The sequence below is a fragment of the Leopardus geoffroyi genome, chromosome B2 (genome assembly GCF_018350155.1).
Source record: "Leopardus geoffroyi isolate Oge1 chromosome B2, O.geoffroyi_Oge1_pat1.0, whole genome shotgun sequence".
NCBI lineage: Eukaryota > Metazoa > Chordata > Mammalia > Carnivora > Felidae > Leopardus > Leopardus geoffroyi.
In genome coordinates this window covers 148,621,801-148,636,945 of record NC_059332.1, presented here as the reverse complement: position 1 = coordinate 148,636,945, position 15,145 = coordinate 148,621,801, and the positions used below count along the sequence as shown (strand labels likewise).

Here is a 15,145-nt window from a genome sequence, read left to right as displayed (position 1 = left end):
GCATCATCCTCTTTGGGTGATGCTTGCCTTGATTACTCATTATTATGAATATTGTGTCTGGTATTTTTTAGTACTTTAACAATTAAATCCAGTTCCTAAACGAAACATATTTTCCAATAGTTGTAACGTTTAAAGTTTCACAAACATATTATTGCCTAGTGCATTGGCTGCTGTGTGCATGGGAGGATGTCACGTCTTAAAAGTTTGCAATAGCTGATAAATAATGAATGCAAATGTTCTATGTCATTGAATAAAGCCATAAATTGGTTGGCTCGATTCGCTGCATGACCGTTAATTATGTTAACAAGCCCTTTCACAAGATTCCTCTCTGAGGTCTCACCTTAAAGAATTCATACGTGGTCTGTTCTTCCATTGAGATTAGTTTCTTCCTTTTTTATTACTTTGGCAGCCACAAAAGCTGATGGATTTGCACTGTATTTCCTTGGAGAGTGCAATAACGTAAGTATCTGAATTTAGATTCTGGTGCTCTAGATAAGAACGTGTCATAAGCTCTTTAAAAAAGGTCAGCTGGGCTACAAACCACAGACACATGGCAATTAAGTACTTCAAACTCATTTTGTATTTCGTTTCTGTCTACGGTTGTTGCCAGGTGAAAAATCTCACCAGCGTGGCAACGTTTGGGCATGAAATCTCACAGTTGACTCACTGTTTTGGTTTGGCCTGTGGTGTCCTGTCTTATGAATGGCACCTCTAGACCGTTCTGTGCAGAAGGTGCTTCGCACTGTGGGCTGGGGTGTCAGGGACGGCGTATGCCCTTTTCAGCACGCTGAAAGCAAGGACGAAAGTGGAGCATTTTTTAGGTGAGTTCTTTGGACTTCCTGAAGGCCGCTGAAACAGTGCGGGGACGGCGTTACTCCGTGGAGACCCCTGAGCCGCGGTGGCCGTAGCTCACACTGTTCCGTGGTGTGCCTGTCTTAGTGTTGCGTGCCACAGGCTGGAGCCTCTGTTTCTGTTGCAGCTTACTCAGAGCACAGCCCATGGTCAAATGCAGCGTGCATAAGCCGTTCAAGATGTTCAGCTCACTGGCATTTGATTTTTGTTGTGCCGTTAAAACCACACACGTAACATCTTAAAAGAATATTCTGAGCCAATAAGAATTACGTTCATAGGTTAACTGTATAGAAAGCATTTATAAATACATGTGGAAAAACTTCACTGCGTATTTCTTATGTGTTAGGCATTGTTCTTGGAGATTTGGGGTTTGTTTTTGCACTGCGATGCTTGTATTCATGAGTAATCAGAATGTGTGCTATTTATGGTTTATAAAATGGTAATAGGAATAGAGATGCAAATATTCCGAGACATTTAATGGTGCTCGTAAATAATACAGTAATGCAAAGGATGAAAAGTCGTTGCACAAAAACGTTTCCTGGCTGATTCACTGAACCCATCGTTGATCCTTTTTGTTCCCTCCCCTTGCATCGTAAAAATTTACGTTACAGGATTAAAAGCTCTTTGGGGCAAGGACCTTTTCTTACTAATCTTTGCATTCACCCAGCACCTCTCCTAGTGCCTTCCATGTACAGAGACAAGAGTTCCATTAAGTTGAATTATTCAGATACCACTCCTGCTTCCAAAAACTTTAAATGATACTTCAGACACTGGTAGTTTTAAATGGCTAAGCTACTAAAATAACAAAGAGATCTCATTCTTCCCTGTTCGTTCTAAAAATTTATTGCTAAAATTTTGGGACTTTTATTTAAAAATTAAGAATTCCTTTAAAAAAAAAAAACTAGGGGCGCCTGGGTGGCGCAGTCGGTTGAGCGTCCGACTTCAGCCAGGTCACGATCTCGCGGTCCGTGAGTTCGAGCCCCGCGTCGGGCTCTGGGCTGATGGCTCAGAGCCTGGAGCCTGTTTCCGATTCTGTGTCTCCCTCTCTCTCTGCCCCTCCCCCGTTCATGCTCTGTCTCTCTCTGTCCCAAAAATAAATAAAAAAAGTTGAAAAAAAAAATTTTTTAAAAAATATAAAAAAAAAAAAAAAAACAAAAAAAAAAACTAGTATATCATTTGCAATTGTATTTAAAATGTGCCGGTGTGTATGTGAGCTCGGTGCGATCAGGAGAGTGCAAGTCTCATTATGACGCCCCTGGGATCTGCAGACAGCTCACAGGGCTTGGCCTTGGCAGCTGAGTACCTGCCGTGTGACCCTTTTCCTTCAGTCACAGCTGTTTGTGACCCAAACTTGGACCAGTCCGGTTCCCTGATGAAACCTGGATGCTGGACTCGGCATTTCTTTCTTGTTTTTTTTTTTTTTTTTTAACGTTTATTTATTTTGGGGACAGAGAGAGACAGAGCATGAACGGGGGAGGGGCACAGAGAGAGGGAGACACAGAATCGGAAGCAGGCTCCAGGCTCCGAGCCATCAGCCCAGAGCCCGACGCGGGGCTCGAACTCACGGACCGCGAGATCGTGACCTGGCTGAAGTCGGACGCTTAACCGACTGCGCCACCCAGGCGCCCCTTAAATTTTTTTTTTTTCAACGTTTATTTATTTTTGGGACAGAGAGAGACAGAGCATGAACGGGGGAGGGGCAGAGAGAGAGGGAGACACAGAATCGGAAACAGGCTCCAGGCTCTGAGCCATCAGCCCAGAGCCCGACGCGGGGCTCGAACTCACGGTCTGTGAGATCGTGACCTGAGCTGAAGTCGGACGCTTAACCGACTGCGCTACCCAGGCGCCCCCAGGACTCAGCATTTCTAACTGTTGACACGAAAAGAAGTGAGTGAACCCGGGCACTGAGGGCCCCATGGGATGACCCTCTTCTGCTGTGTGTGAAAGAGAATTGGAGGGGGGAGTGGGGGAAGAGTGGTTTCGGAGGTCAGAAAGGGCAGGCCACAAGAGGCCAGGGGTCTGCAGGCGGTGAGAGCCTCAAGAAGTGCTTGACTGGAGAGCCTGGGTTTAGATTCCCAGATCCCAGACTCTCAGTCACTTGGCTGCAGGTTTGGCTTTATTTTTGCAGGCGTGTTTGTACATTGACCTCCGTGAAGTAGCTTCCTGGAATATGTGACTTACAAAAACCTTCTGTGTCCACAACATCTAAAGCGTATTCTATGTATATCGCTTCTAATTCTTTTACTTCTGTAACTTAATTGAGGGGACGATAGTCTGTCCATCCAGGCTCTAGTCGGCTCTTTATTCTACATTCCTGAATTCCCGAGGTCAGCTAATGGTACTTGGCATGGTTCTCTCTGGGGTCACCGCTTCCTTGGTCCACGTGTGGCCTGGGAACAGCAGAGAGTGTGGCCAAGATGTGGCTAATTCTGACCTTCCCGAGTCAGATCTCACTCTGTCAAGCCTTCTTAGTATCACATGCTTCTCCTTCGTAGAACTTAGCTGTGAGTGTACATTTGTGCTTCGTGGGATGATTGGTTCATCTGGCTCTCTCTAGAATGTACGCTTCGTGAAGGCAGAGACCTAGGGGCACTACTGTGTTTGGTCGGCCACATTTTTCTTTCTGTGCGTTCAAGTCTTCCATTTGGAATCGGGTCTCTTCTATCCTGTAGAATTTCCCTTAGTGAGGGTATACTGGTGGCAGTCTCTCAGTTTTTGTTGGAGTAGGTCTTTATTTCAACACTTCCTTGAAATACATCTTTGCTGGATAGAGAATTCAGATTAATAAAAATTCTCTCTCTGTATATTGACTTTAACTTAGTTGCCTTCGGGTTCTTTTTGATTTTCTCTCAGTTCTTCAATATAGTTTTTTATTCCCTGGATATTTTTTCAAGTTTATCTTTTATTTCTTGGGATATATTAACTAAACCTCTTTTATATTGTTTTTTATTCACCCAGAATTTACATTTCTTGGCTTTTGTTTCACCCACCTGTCACAGCTGGTGGCTTATTTGCTTGTGTGTCTCATTTTATTTGATGTTTTGACCGTGAATCATACTCTTCCTTGGGCCTTTTAAAATGGGTGTTCTTGAGGGTTGTGTTGAAGTTCTTTTCCTGGAGACAGGATATGTATTCGTTTTGGCCGGTCACCTAAGGCAATACCAATCCAGCACGACTTTAAATTATCTCATGAGATTTTTTTTCAGACTACAGAGTAGTATGGATTCCAGCCTCACAGCCACGTGATGCACAGTTATGATTTCTCAGAAGAGATTTTCATTTTCCCTCCAGCAGTAAATTCAAGACAATCCGGTGTCCTAGCAATCTCCTTGCACCTGCAGCTACATTGACCGTAACCACCGGCTTCGATGAGGCGCCAGCCCGTTCCGGTCCTGGCCTCCGGCAGGTCTTGTCTCCCGCGGTGCTTTCCTGAGGGAGGGTCAGTACACCCAGGCTTTGCTCGCTCTCTAGAAAAATCCAACTTGGGATTTGCTTGCCTCGCAAGTTCCGTTATTGACTTCTTTTTAGATTCCTGTGCATTCTGTCCATTCTTCTCAGCCCAGCAATGCATTAGAAAGGATTGAAAATGTACTTTATCCAGCCTTTAAAATTTTTTTAAGTTGATTTTTTCAGGAGTATCAAATTATCTAATCTGCCCTATTGCTTGAACAGATGTTGACATACATCTAAAATGTAAGCCAACCATATTAATAAAATAAAGCTTTTTTTTTTTTTTTGGCCGGGGTGAGCAGATACACATGTATTTTCTTCTATTCCTTCCTTTGTAAAAAGGGGCATGTTATAGAGATTTGTAACTCTTTTTTATTTTATTTTACATACATTTTTTAATGTTTTATTTATTTTTAAGACAGAGCGTGAGCAGGGGAGGGGCAGAGAGAGAGGGAGACATAGAATCTGAAGCAGGCTCTAGGCTCCGAGCTATCAGCACAGAGCCCCACACGGGGCTCGAACTCACAAACTGCGAGATCATGACCTGAGCTGAAGTTGGACGCTTAACCGACTGAGCCACCCAGGCTCCCCTTGTAAATCTTTTTTAAATTGCCTCAGGATTTTGAATCATAGTTATAAAGCCTTACTTAAATAACTCACATATATAACAAAATGTATATGCTTTAGTGAAAAAATTATAATAAGGTAGCCCAAACAGACTGAGATAAAATTTTTAGTCTGTATCAAAAATTCCAAGGATTAAGATGGACCCAGGGAGAATTATAAAATGCTTATACTTATAAAAGTATTGTTTTCTTTTTTTTATAAATAAGAACCAGCAGAAATTAAGTAAGTAATTTCTGAAATTGATGCATTGATAAATATAACTTAAATAAAATTTATGTATGTCAGAAGTTCCCCTAGTAGAATTAAAAACCCACATTAATATTGTTGGAAAGAAAAAATTTAAAGAAAACATGGAAAGTTCAGGAAAAGATAGAAAACAAACGAAATAGTGTTAAAACACTAAAAGTAAAACATAAAATAGATTGTGGAACTCTCTACCAAAATATGTCACAACAAAATTACAAGTAGAATAGACCCAGTTACTGAAAGAAAAAAATTGTAAGTTAGGTTTAAAAAGCTCACAACTGTATTCTGTTTTATAGAGGCACATATAGAAAAGGACTTAAGAATGATTGAAAATAAAAAGAGAATTTTAGGTGAAGCAGACCTATTCCAGAAAAATGAAAACAAAAGGAGAGAAAGTACCACAGGATCAATGACGAAGATGAGTTTGGGGAATAAAAGCATTAAATTGGAACAGGAGATCACTTGGCATTTATGAAGGGTTTAGTCTGCAATGAGAGGAGACCTGTTACTTAGTTTACCCAATAAGTGTTGATGCGTTAAAATTTGTAAAGCAAAACAGTCACACCAAAAAAAACCCCATAAGGACAGAAATATACAATAGTGTTTTAGTGATTGACAAACAAAAAATACAATTTGGAGAATGTTAGTAGTATCTGCAAGTAGGTTTATCCAAAAAGTGTATATATATACACGTGTATACACACACACACACACACACACACACACACACACACATATATTAGGATTTACCAACATGGGTTTCCCTTTCCTCTTTGGGTTAGATCCTACTTTGATGTGTTTAGCCCCCATTGAAGAGTTCAGATCCCCATAATGGCTAAAAACAAGGAAATTAAACAAAATTAATGTGCAATGTCACTTCTTGGGAAAAAACCAAGTATAGTTACTGGGATATTTAGACAATAAGGTTTACAAAAATGAATTGTCGTATTGCTACAACCCTGGGCAAGGCTGTCCACAGTGGATACTGCAGATCCTTGAAGCATCTTATATGCATTTTTGAGCATTAATAAATAAGGGACAAAATAAGTTAATTCATGAATTCAACACATTTTTATTGGGTACGATTACATGGTAGTAACCTCAGGTACTAGAGACACAGTCATAAATTAAAGGATCTGTCCCCTTGGGATGTGCCATTTTAACCTATGGATTTAGAAAGAGAAAATCCATATAAACAAGAGAATCTAAAGACTTTATACAGATATGAGGTATTTACTGACCTTATTAACAAAAAGAGAAGACACAGTTATTTATGTTTAATAATCTAGAAAATAAAACAGGATGAAAATGATAAATTATGAGAGGATACTTGTACTAATAAATGTGAAAATGTAGGGGAAAAAATGGTCAGTTTTTTTTTAATGTTTTATTTTATATTTGAGAGAGAGAGAGAGAGAGAGACAGAGAGACAGAGTGTGAGTGGGGGAGGGGCAGAGAGAGAGGGAGACACAGAATCAGAAGCAGGCTCCAAGCTCCGAGCTGTCAGCACAGAGCCCGACGTGGGGCTTGAACTCACGAACTGCAAGATCATGACCTGAGCTGAAGTCAGACGCTTAACTGACTGAGCCACCCAGGTGCCCCCAAAATGGTCAGTTTTTGAGGAAAATATAAATTGTCCCATTTAATGCAAATAGAAAACCTAAAGACCAGTAAATGGAAGAAACTGAAAACGGTATTAAAATAAAGCTCTTCTAAAATAAAATAAAATAAAATAAAATAAAATAAAATAAAGCTCTTCTAAAAGCCAGTAGGACATGTATTCAGCAGGCTATTGTTTGAGTAGGACATGTATTCAGCAGGCTGTTGAGTACCAACCTTGTTTGGGCAGTTTGCTGTCCCCGAGAGCAGTGGTGAGCCGGAATGGGCTCCCTCGTTCAACACCCCACCCCCAGTGCTCTTCTTGTTCGGTTCCTCCCGCACCCCCGCCAGCCCTTCGGGAAAGACGGGTCCGGTGCTGTGCACGCTGTTTCAGAGCTGGGAAGGACAGCTTCCCAAAGAATCATGATTCTGGAGTTGGCCCCTGTGAGTTCCAGTTCACCACTTTGTGACTTTGACAAGAGTCTTAAACTTCCTGAAGCTTAATCTTACTTCCGGTGGTTAAATGTTATGTCATGGATGCGATTCATTCAACAAACCACTTAAAATACTTTTCATGTGCCAAAAATCTATGATGAATCGATGAGCATACGAAGATTATAAAAAACAAAACAAAGCCAAGCAAAACATTCCTGTCATCAAAGAATGTAGGGGAAATCGAGAAATCCACAGTTGATTATAACATCTGGTCTTGAGTGCAAACGGAGAGAAACCCCAGGTGTTCTGGGATGCCGAATTTGAGGGGGTCTTGGGGGGGGGTCACTTTAAAAACGACTTGATGATTAGCTCTGTGTCAGCAGGGCCTGGAAGACCTCGCACTTAGTAGATAAGACGGGAAATAAAGGACTTTCTTAGGTAGAAGGAGCAGTTTGCGACAGGTCCAGAGTTAGGGCACAAAGGAGTGTATTTATATGTCCTGAGCCTTACCAGGGGCTGACATCGATGTGTACAAGGTGCTGTTGAAATACTTGTTGGAAACAAAACTAGTTTTCCTGTGATAGGATTTTGCTTAATTAAACTTTTACTGTTTTTACCATTTTTCTCTTCCATACCTGGTCTTTTACTCTGATACATAACACCCTTTATAATATTATCATTCCAGTTTTTTCTTGTGTTCTCAATAAGAGTTGTTTGGAAAAGCGTAAAACCTTTCGAACTCCTAAATTTTGAATTCCTATGGTACATTCGTACCTGGCTTTTCATATATTGGTGTTAGAAATCAGTTTATAGCAAGTAGTTTAAAGGAATCGTGTGACTTTCTTCAGCTGCACAGTGAACTTCAGTAGGTTAATTTTAAGACTCCTGCAGGGTGGGGGGTGCCGGGTGGCTCAGTTGGTTACGTGTCTGACTCTTGGTTTGGGGTGAGTTTAAGCTCTGCGTCAGGCTTTGGGATTCTCTCTCTCTGCCCCTCCCATTCTCTCTCTCTCTCTCAGAAGAAGAAGAAGAAACAAACAAACTTAAAAAAAAAAAGTCTAAAAAGAATACTGCAGAGTTAGTTCTGTCTTTAAAATTCCAGGTGGATTTGGGGCCAGGTGGTCATGCCCACGTGCATAGATCTAAATTCGTTTACTAACCACTGCCATCTAGTGTCTTGGGAGAAAAACAACTTAAGGGTAAGCTTAAGTGATATATTTTTAAAAGTATTTCTAAAATTTAACTGATTGTGAGTTGAACCCTTAACATAAGAAATGAAGTTTCATGAATAAAGTGATCTTTGAATTGCGTACAGGAAGGAAGATGAGAACAATGTCTATCACCGGAAGTATCTAATTGACGTCAGTGATTTTCCCATTTCACCAAAAAATCAGTTTTTTTTTAATTAAATCGTGATAGTCTTTTCTAGTGTTCGTTTTCCATCAAATTGATTTCTCCAAATTTGCTTTTTTTTTTTTTTAATAATTTGAATGCTTCCTTATTGCTTCACTGAGCCAATCTACTGCTCATGACAACTGTTACCAATCTTAGCAGCTTTAAATTACCTCATCTTAGAAATAAGCAGTATTTGTCAAGTTGCGTGCTCTGAGTGCAGTTGATTTCTTCTCTGGAAAGAGTAGGGGTGGTTCTGGTTTGAAACTTTGGAATTTTTCCTTGTTTTTAGTTGTTTTTATCTCTAGCCTCTAAAATATGTTTGTGGTGATCAAAGCTTTCATGGATTTATACAGTGTTAGAGAAAGAATTAATTTTAGAGGCTCAGTTCAACATTGGATTTTATAGATAATTGATGTATTTTAAGTACATGCGTAAGTAGTCTTAATACAGTCTAAAATATTGCATAGCGATGTTTGATAGAAGTTTCCTTTCGCCCTCCTATAAAAATAATATTTTTTAATCTTAATCATATGAACATCCCAGTCAAACCCATATGCCAAAGATCATAATGATTTTTTTAAATGAAGTTACTATTTCCTTTGTAAGTGTCCCTAGAACTTACACTCATTATTGGTTAATGCATTAATGCAGCCCCCGTTACCAATGAAAAATGCAAAGTCTATCTTATAAAATAAACTGTGAATGCTTTGAAACATTCAGAACCAAAGCAAGACTTGCCTTGCCAGATCACAAAATGTACTCCAAACTTGTCGTAATTAAAATGGTACGGTAGACCGATCAGTCTACTGGCACAGAGTTGAGAATTCAGAAACAGACCCAAGTATTTGGTGGAGGTGTTAGTTTAACCACTGGGGAGTAACTATTCAGTACACAGCTGTCCGTTTGCTTATTTCTGTAGGGTAAATAAAGGTAGGTTTCATAGAACTTCCCCATCCCTTGAATACCTGTAAAATTCAGCCTCTAATTCAGAGGTTTGTTATTGACTTTTTCTGTTTGTGATAATAGCTGCCAATCAGTCCGTACAACTGCGAAGGTCATAAAGAACCCATTACTGAACACATAATTCAAGCCAGTGACTGATCTTCAATCAGAAATGGATGTTATGAAGGGAACTTTTGCACAGGAAATTGTATGGAGTAAAACATAGAAACAAAAAAGAACAGGAAAGCCCCTAATGCAGAGGGGAGAAAGTGAAACCACGTCAGAAACTGGTGTCAGTCCCAGGCTGGTCCTCATTCTCCCTTCCTGCCGGAGCCCTTGGCCTTCATCTGACAACTTATTCAATACTTGTTAGCACTTGTCCTCGGCTCCCATTTGGACACATTTCTATCCCGTAAATATGAACAAAAATCAGAAGGTAATTGGTAAAACAAGGATAAAGTTTCCACAGTAAAGAGCTACTTAATTTTTTGGTAATTATTTATTGTTTACAGGTTTTTCAGATTCAATCAAGTAATTGAAAGATTTCCAAACCTTTTATTGTCAGGAAGCCCAATACATAGACTAGCTTTCCAGATAACCTTGGTACGGTGTTTGCTTATCTGTTGCTTGTGCCCCATATATGAACTCTATAGAGGCAGTAAACATTTTATGATATTAAATACATGATCTCCTAGTAATATAGGGACGTATAAGCTATTCTTTCATGATTGACTTTTGAAGGTTAATTGTAACTTTTAAGATATTATTAAATCTAGCCGTGAAGGGCATATATCACAAAGCCATCCAAAAACCATGTCTGTTGTAGATCTTCAAACACAAACAAAGCCAAAGACTATTTAAAAAAAAAAAAAAAAAAAAAAAAAAAAAGCCCAAGCCACTGCTGTGAGCCTGCCCCAGAGTTTACCTTCTATCACGGTCATGGCCATGGGAAGTCCTGTAGGAGCTCTGCAAGCCCTCAGTTCAATTCAAGTTCATTTCCTGCCTTCTGTCTTTGGTAAAGAAAGAGAACGTTTCTCAGCAGCTTTCTTAGGATTAACTTTCTCATAGTTTGAGAAAATCGTCGTTAACTCTGATTTTTCTTCCGGCTAGATATACCGTATCCTTTACACCTTTTTCTTGCAATGATCCCGTCTTGCCATTCTTGAATAATTTTTCTACTCTTCTTTCAATCTTAAGAGAGGGTAGCACACTGGCTTGTCATGTGGTGATGGTAAGAGATCTGATTACATCATCTATGCCATGTACATATTGATGGGTAATAGAATTATAGTAACTTTAAAAATAGCAACACTGAAGTCTAACCTCTAAAAATAAGGTGAAGTTGTCATTTACCATCTTATATGTAGTTAAATCTTAAAAATCTTTTAAAAGTGCATAACTTGTAATAAGCGTTTTAAACTTAATCCCTTAATAAGAATCATTTTAAAAATATTTTTCACAGGCAGTGTACTTAATAGCAAATACTACTTAGGCACAGTCCAAACTGATAGAGCTATAGGCGTGAATAAAAATATTTTGAACTTCGCCTCTAATCTTTAGTAATGACTTATTTCAAGCAGCTGGGGTGCGCCTATGCTTTGCTTTCCTTTCCTTCTCCCTACTCCTGGCTGATTGAAGGAGCTCGAGTTTATAGGGTTTACTCTCCTGTGATTATAAGTTAAGATTTTATAGGAAGAAAGTATTCTCTGACATTACAAAGCCTTGAAGACCACTGATCTAATACGTGTATAATTAGATCCAATTCGATGTCTTTACCGAGAATTTGCTTAGTAAGTATTAATAGGAACATGTATAGCTTAAGAGGATTGTCTAATCTTACTGCTTCACAGGTCTTCAGGCTTTAACTTACAGCAGTCCAGTCTAAGATAAAAGTAAAGTGCTGGGAGAATTTACTGAACCTTAATACTTTTCAAATTGAGTAGATAATCATAATATAGTGATGTCAAAATACTGCCCCCAATCTCTGGGGGATTTGTTTTGGTTAGCAATTCTTAGTAGAAATTTATTCAAAGTACTGGATTTAGTAAAAATAACTGATCATATTAAAAAAAAAAAAACATTTATTTTAAGATACCTTCAGGACTTTACCTTCCCACCTGGTCATTTGAAAGGGAAAGATGCACCCAGATTTGTCCGTAATTTTTTGCACAGAGAAGAGCAAAATGTTTATCGAGAGTATTTTGAATCTGTCATTTTATAGTCAGGCCAGTTTAAAGAATGGAGTGATTGAGTCATAAAAAAAGAGGAAGAAACAATGTTCTGAACAACTTGACTTGTAGTCACTGATCCTGTCTCCAGATCTGTGTGCCAGCCTCTGGGGCAGGTTGGACCCGATGTTCTCTGTTTCTCGTTTGGCAATATCTGGACCCCAAGGACCACTTACTTTGTATTTTATTATTTTCCATATATCGAGATAAGAGGCCATTTTGCGAGGTTTGCTGTGCCTGGACATTGATTTTAGTCCTACACCAAGCCTGTGTTTTGTGTCCCATTGGGAATACCAGAGAGAATTTCACCTCAGACACCCCACTTTGATCATTGCAAAGCATCTTCCTCGTTTTCATTGGCTCAAAGATGCCTCGTGACTGATAAGTAATACCTGGGAGTCTGTCTGTTAGTGCGGAAGTACAGGGAGGTCTGTAAAATCCGTAAGACGTGTTCTTTCCTTCTTCTAGAGTCTGTGTGTGTTCACCCCCCCTGGAATCAAGGAAGGGAAACCCCGGCTCATCCCTGCCGGGCCCATCGCCCAGGGCACCACCATCTCTGCCTACGTGGCCAAATCCAGAAAAACGTTGCTCGTGGAAGACATCCTTGGGGTAAATGGCTTTTTGCTTTTTGTGACACTCGTAACCTGAAGTCCTTATTTCATGCAGGTGGCATATCATTTTGCTGTTACGATTCAAGCCATTTTATAAAAGCATTAGAGCAAGATACAGATCAATAAATGAATTTGTTTGTAAATGAACTTTTGTCCTCAGAAAATCCTATCTTACGATACCCACCGAGGGCTACTTTTCGCTCTTATTTCAGTCCATACCAGTACATTCGAACATAAATTGTAGGTTTCTGTTCATGTAAACTAAATGATTGCTATGGGTGTTTTGTTTTGTTTTGTTTTTTGGTTATTTATTTTGAGAGAGAGCGAGCACGAGCAAGGAAGGGTCAGAGAGAGGGAGGGAGAGAATCCCGAGGAGGCTCCCTGCTGTCAGTGCAGAGCATGACCCGGGGTTCCATCCTGTGCACCGTGGGATCGTGACCTGAGCCGTCGTCTCACTGACTGAGCCCCCCAGGCGCCCCTAGATGATTACTGTTTTGTGTTTCATGTCGTAGCAAGATGCACACGAATGAGTCAGCTGGTGCTGAGGGCTGTGCTGCCCGAGTATCAGTGCTGTCACCCAACAGCCACTTGTCACTTCTCCTGAGCCCTGGATTGGGCCACCTTCAGCTAGGCTGGCTTGTGCATCTGACATCAACTGGCCGTCAACCGACGTCAACTGGCTGGCCTTAGATGGCCTCAGTTCTCTGTGTTTGTCACTCCGACACCTCCCCAGCTCCCCACCCCACCCCACCCCTAAGTAAGGCCAGCCTGGAATGTTCTCAACGATGGTGGCGAGGCTTCCAGAGAAGACTTGGAACATGCAAGTGAGTTTTCAAGCCTCTGCTGGTATCGCATTTCCCACCCTCGCGTTGGTTCAAGTGAATCACGTAAGCAAACCCGGACTCGATACTGGAGGGTACTGACGAAGGACGCGGACGTAGGGAACGTGACGAAACGGAGCCCTTAGTGCGGTCTTCCACGCGATAGGTGAGCCTCGTGATGAAGAGTCACTCCCTGAGTTTAGGCTGAAATGGACAGGTAGGCAAACAGGCGTATAGGTGCAAGGAAATTGCTCTGGAAAGTGCTAACTCGGAGTCGAGAGACCTGGGTTTTAATTGCGGTTTTGCCTCCAGTTATCTGTACAGATGCGGATGTAGATGATGAAGGTCCCTGAAAGACTAGATCTAGTTGTAGGCTAATCATGTGACGAGATAGAAATGCAAACTACTACAATGGCAAATATTACATAAATATTTACAATATTACATAAATATTTACAAATTTACAAAAATTTATTACAATGGCATAATATTACATAAAATGTATTCATATTACAACATATGAATATGCCAAATCAGCATGTTTGCACTGTAAACTCAACACGATGTCCCATTTCAAATACACTGCAGTTTTGGAAAGTGTTAAGATACCATATAGGTTGTCCCTTGAACATGTCCTAGTGTATATCCAAGCTTTCAAAAGACCTATAAATCAGCAATACTGATCTGTGCTGTTGATTTATGAAAAGCTTCCTACAGAACAGCAGAAATTCAAGAAGGAGAATTAGTGTTTTGGGATTAATTCATTTGATTTCCCTGTGTTCCTTTGAGTCATTTGTTAAGCTAGAAAGTTATTAAAGTCAAAGGACCAATTTCATTCTTTATAAGCAATTGATAATTATTAGATGATTTGAATACTTAATATGGGCCTTTGAGATTCAATCAGAAAGATCATCGTTAACGTACACTTTGACATTATTTGCGGTGCCTGGGTGGTTCAGTTGGTTAAGCATCTGACTTCTGCTCGGGTCATAATCTCACAGTTTGTGACTTTGAGCCCCGCGTCAGGCTCTTGTGCTGACAGCTCAGAGTCTGGAGCCTGCTTCCAACTCTGTGTCTCCCTCTCTCTGCCCTTCTCCTGCTCTCTGTCTCTGTCTCTCTCAAAAATAAATAAAACATTAAACACTTTTTGAAAAACCCACACACTTTGACATTATTCTAACCTGAAAAAAAGAAAAGAAGCAATAAACTTTCCTTCTTGTGGTATTTACATGTGTGGTCATTTTCACTCGTGACATTATACCGGTAAAGGCCCCGGAAAAGTTACGGCACATAGACGGTGACGGATAAATACGTGTTAGCCAGCATAATTCCTTTTATTATGGCATGAAATTAATATGTATTCATTAATTAAGTAAATTCTACTCCACAGGGATAAAGAAACATTAAAGCAGTATCTGTGTATAGGTGCCAGGTTACTAAAGATAAACTTTTTTTTTTCCCAAATTATTATTTAAATTCTAGTTAGCTAACATATAGTATAGTAATTGGTTTCGGAAGTAGACTTTAGTGATTTCATCACTCACATATGACACCCCGTGCTCATCTCAACAAGTGTCCTTAATGCCCCTCACCCTTCTAGCCCATCCCCCGCCCACCGCCCTCCAACAACCCTCAGTCTGTTCTCTGTATTTAAAAATGTCTTAAATACAGTCCCTGTCTCTTTTTTCCCCCATTCCCATGTATTCACCTGTTCTGTTTCTTAAATTCCACATATGAGTGAAATCGTATGGTATTTGTCTCTGAGGCATTTCGCTTAGCATAATACACCCTGGTTCCATCCACGTCGTTGCAAATGGCACGATTTCATTCTCTTTGGTGGTTGAGTAGTATTCCCTTGTATCATGCACCACGTCTTCTTGATCTGTTAGTCGATGAACATTTGGGCTCTTTCCGTAGTTTGGCTGTTGTCGATAGTGCTGCC

At 40.2% G+C, this 15,145-nt stretch overlaps 1 protein-coding gene across 5 annotated transcripts in view; it reads left to right on the top strand.

Moving 5' to 3' along the window:
- PDE10A (phosphodiesterase 10A) overlaps nucleotides 1-15,145 on the top strand; it is a 618,961-nt gene that overhangs the window by 516,473 nt on the left and 87,343 nt on the right. For all 5 annotated transcript variants that reach the window (XM_045500247.1, XM_045500245.1, XM_045500244.1 and 2 more), the window contains 2 exons: nucleotides 410-459; nucleotides 12,240-12,380. In XM_045500247.1, coding sequence (XP_045356203.1) covers nucleotides 410-459; nucleotides 12,240-12,380 — 191 coding nt within the window. The remainder of the gene's footprint in view (nucleotides 1-409; nucleotides 460-12,239; nucleotides 12,381-15,145) is intronic.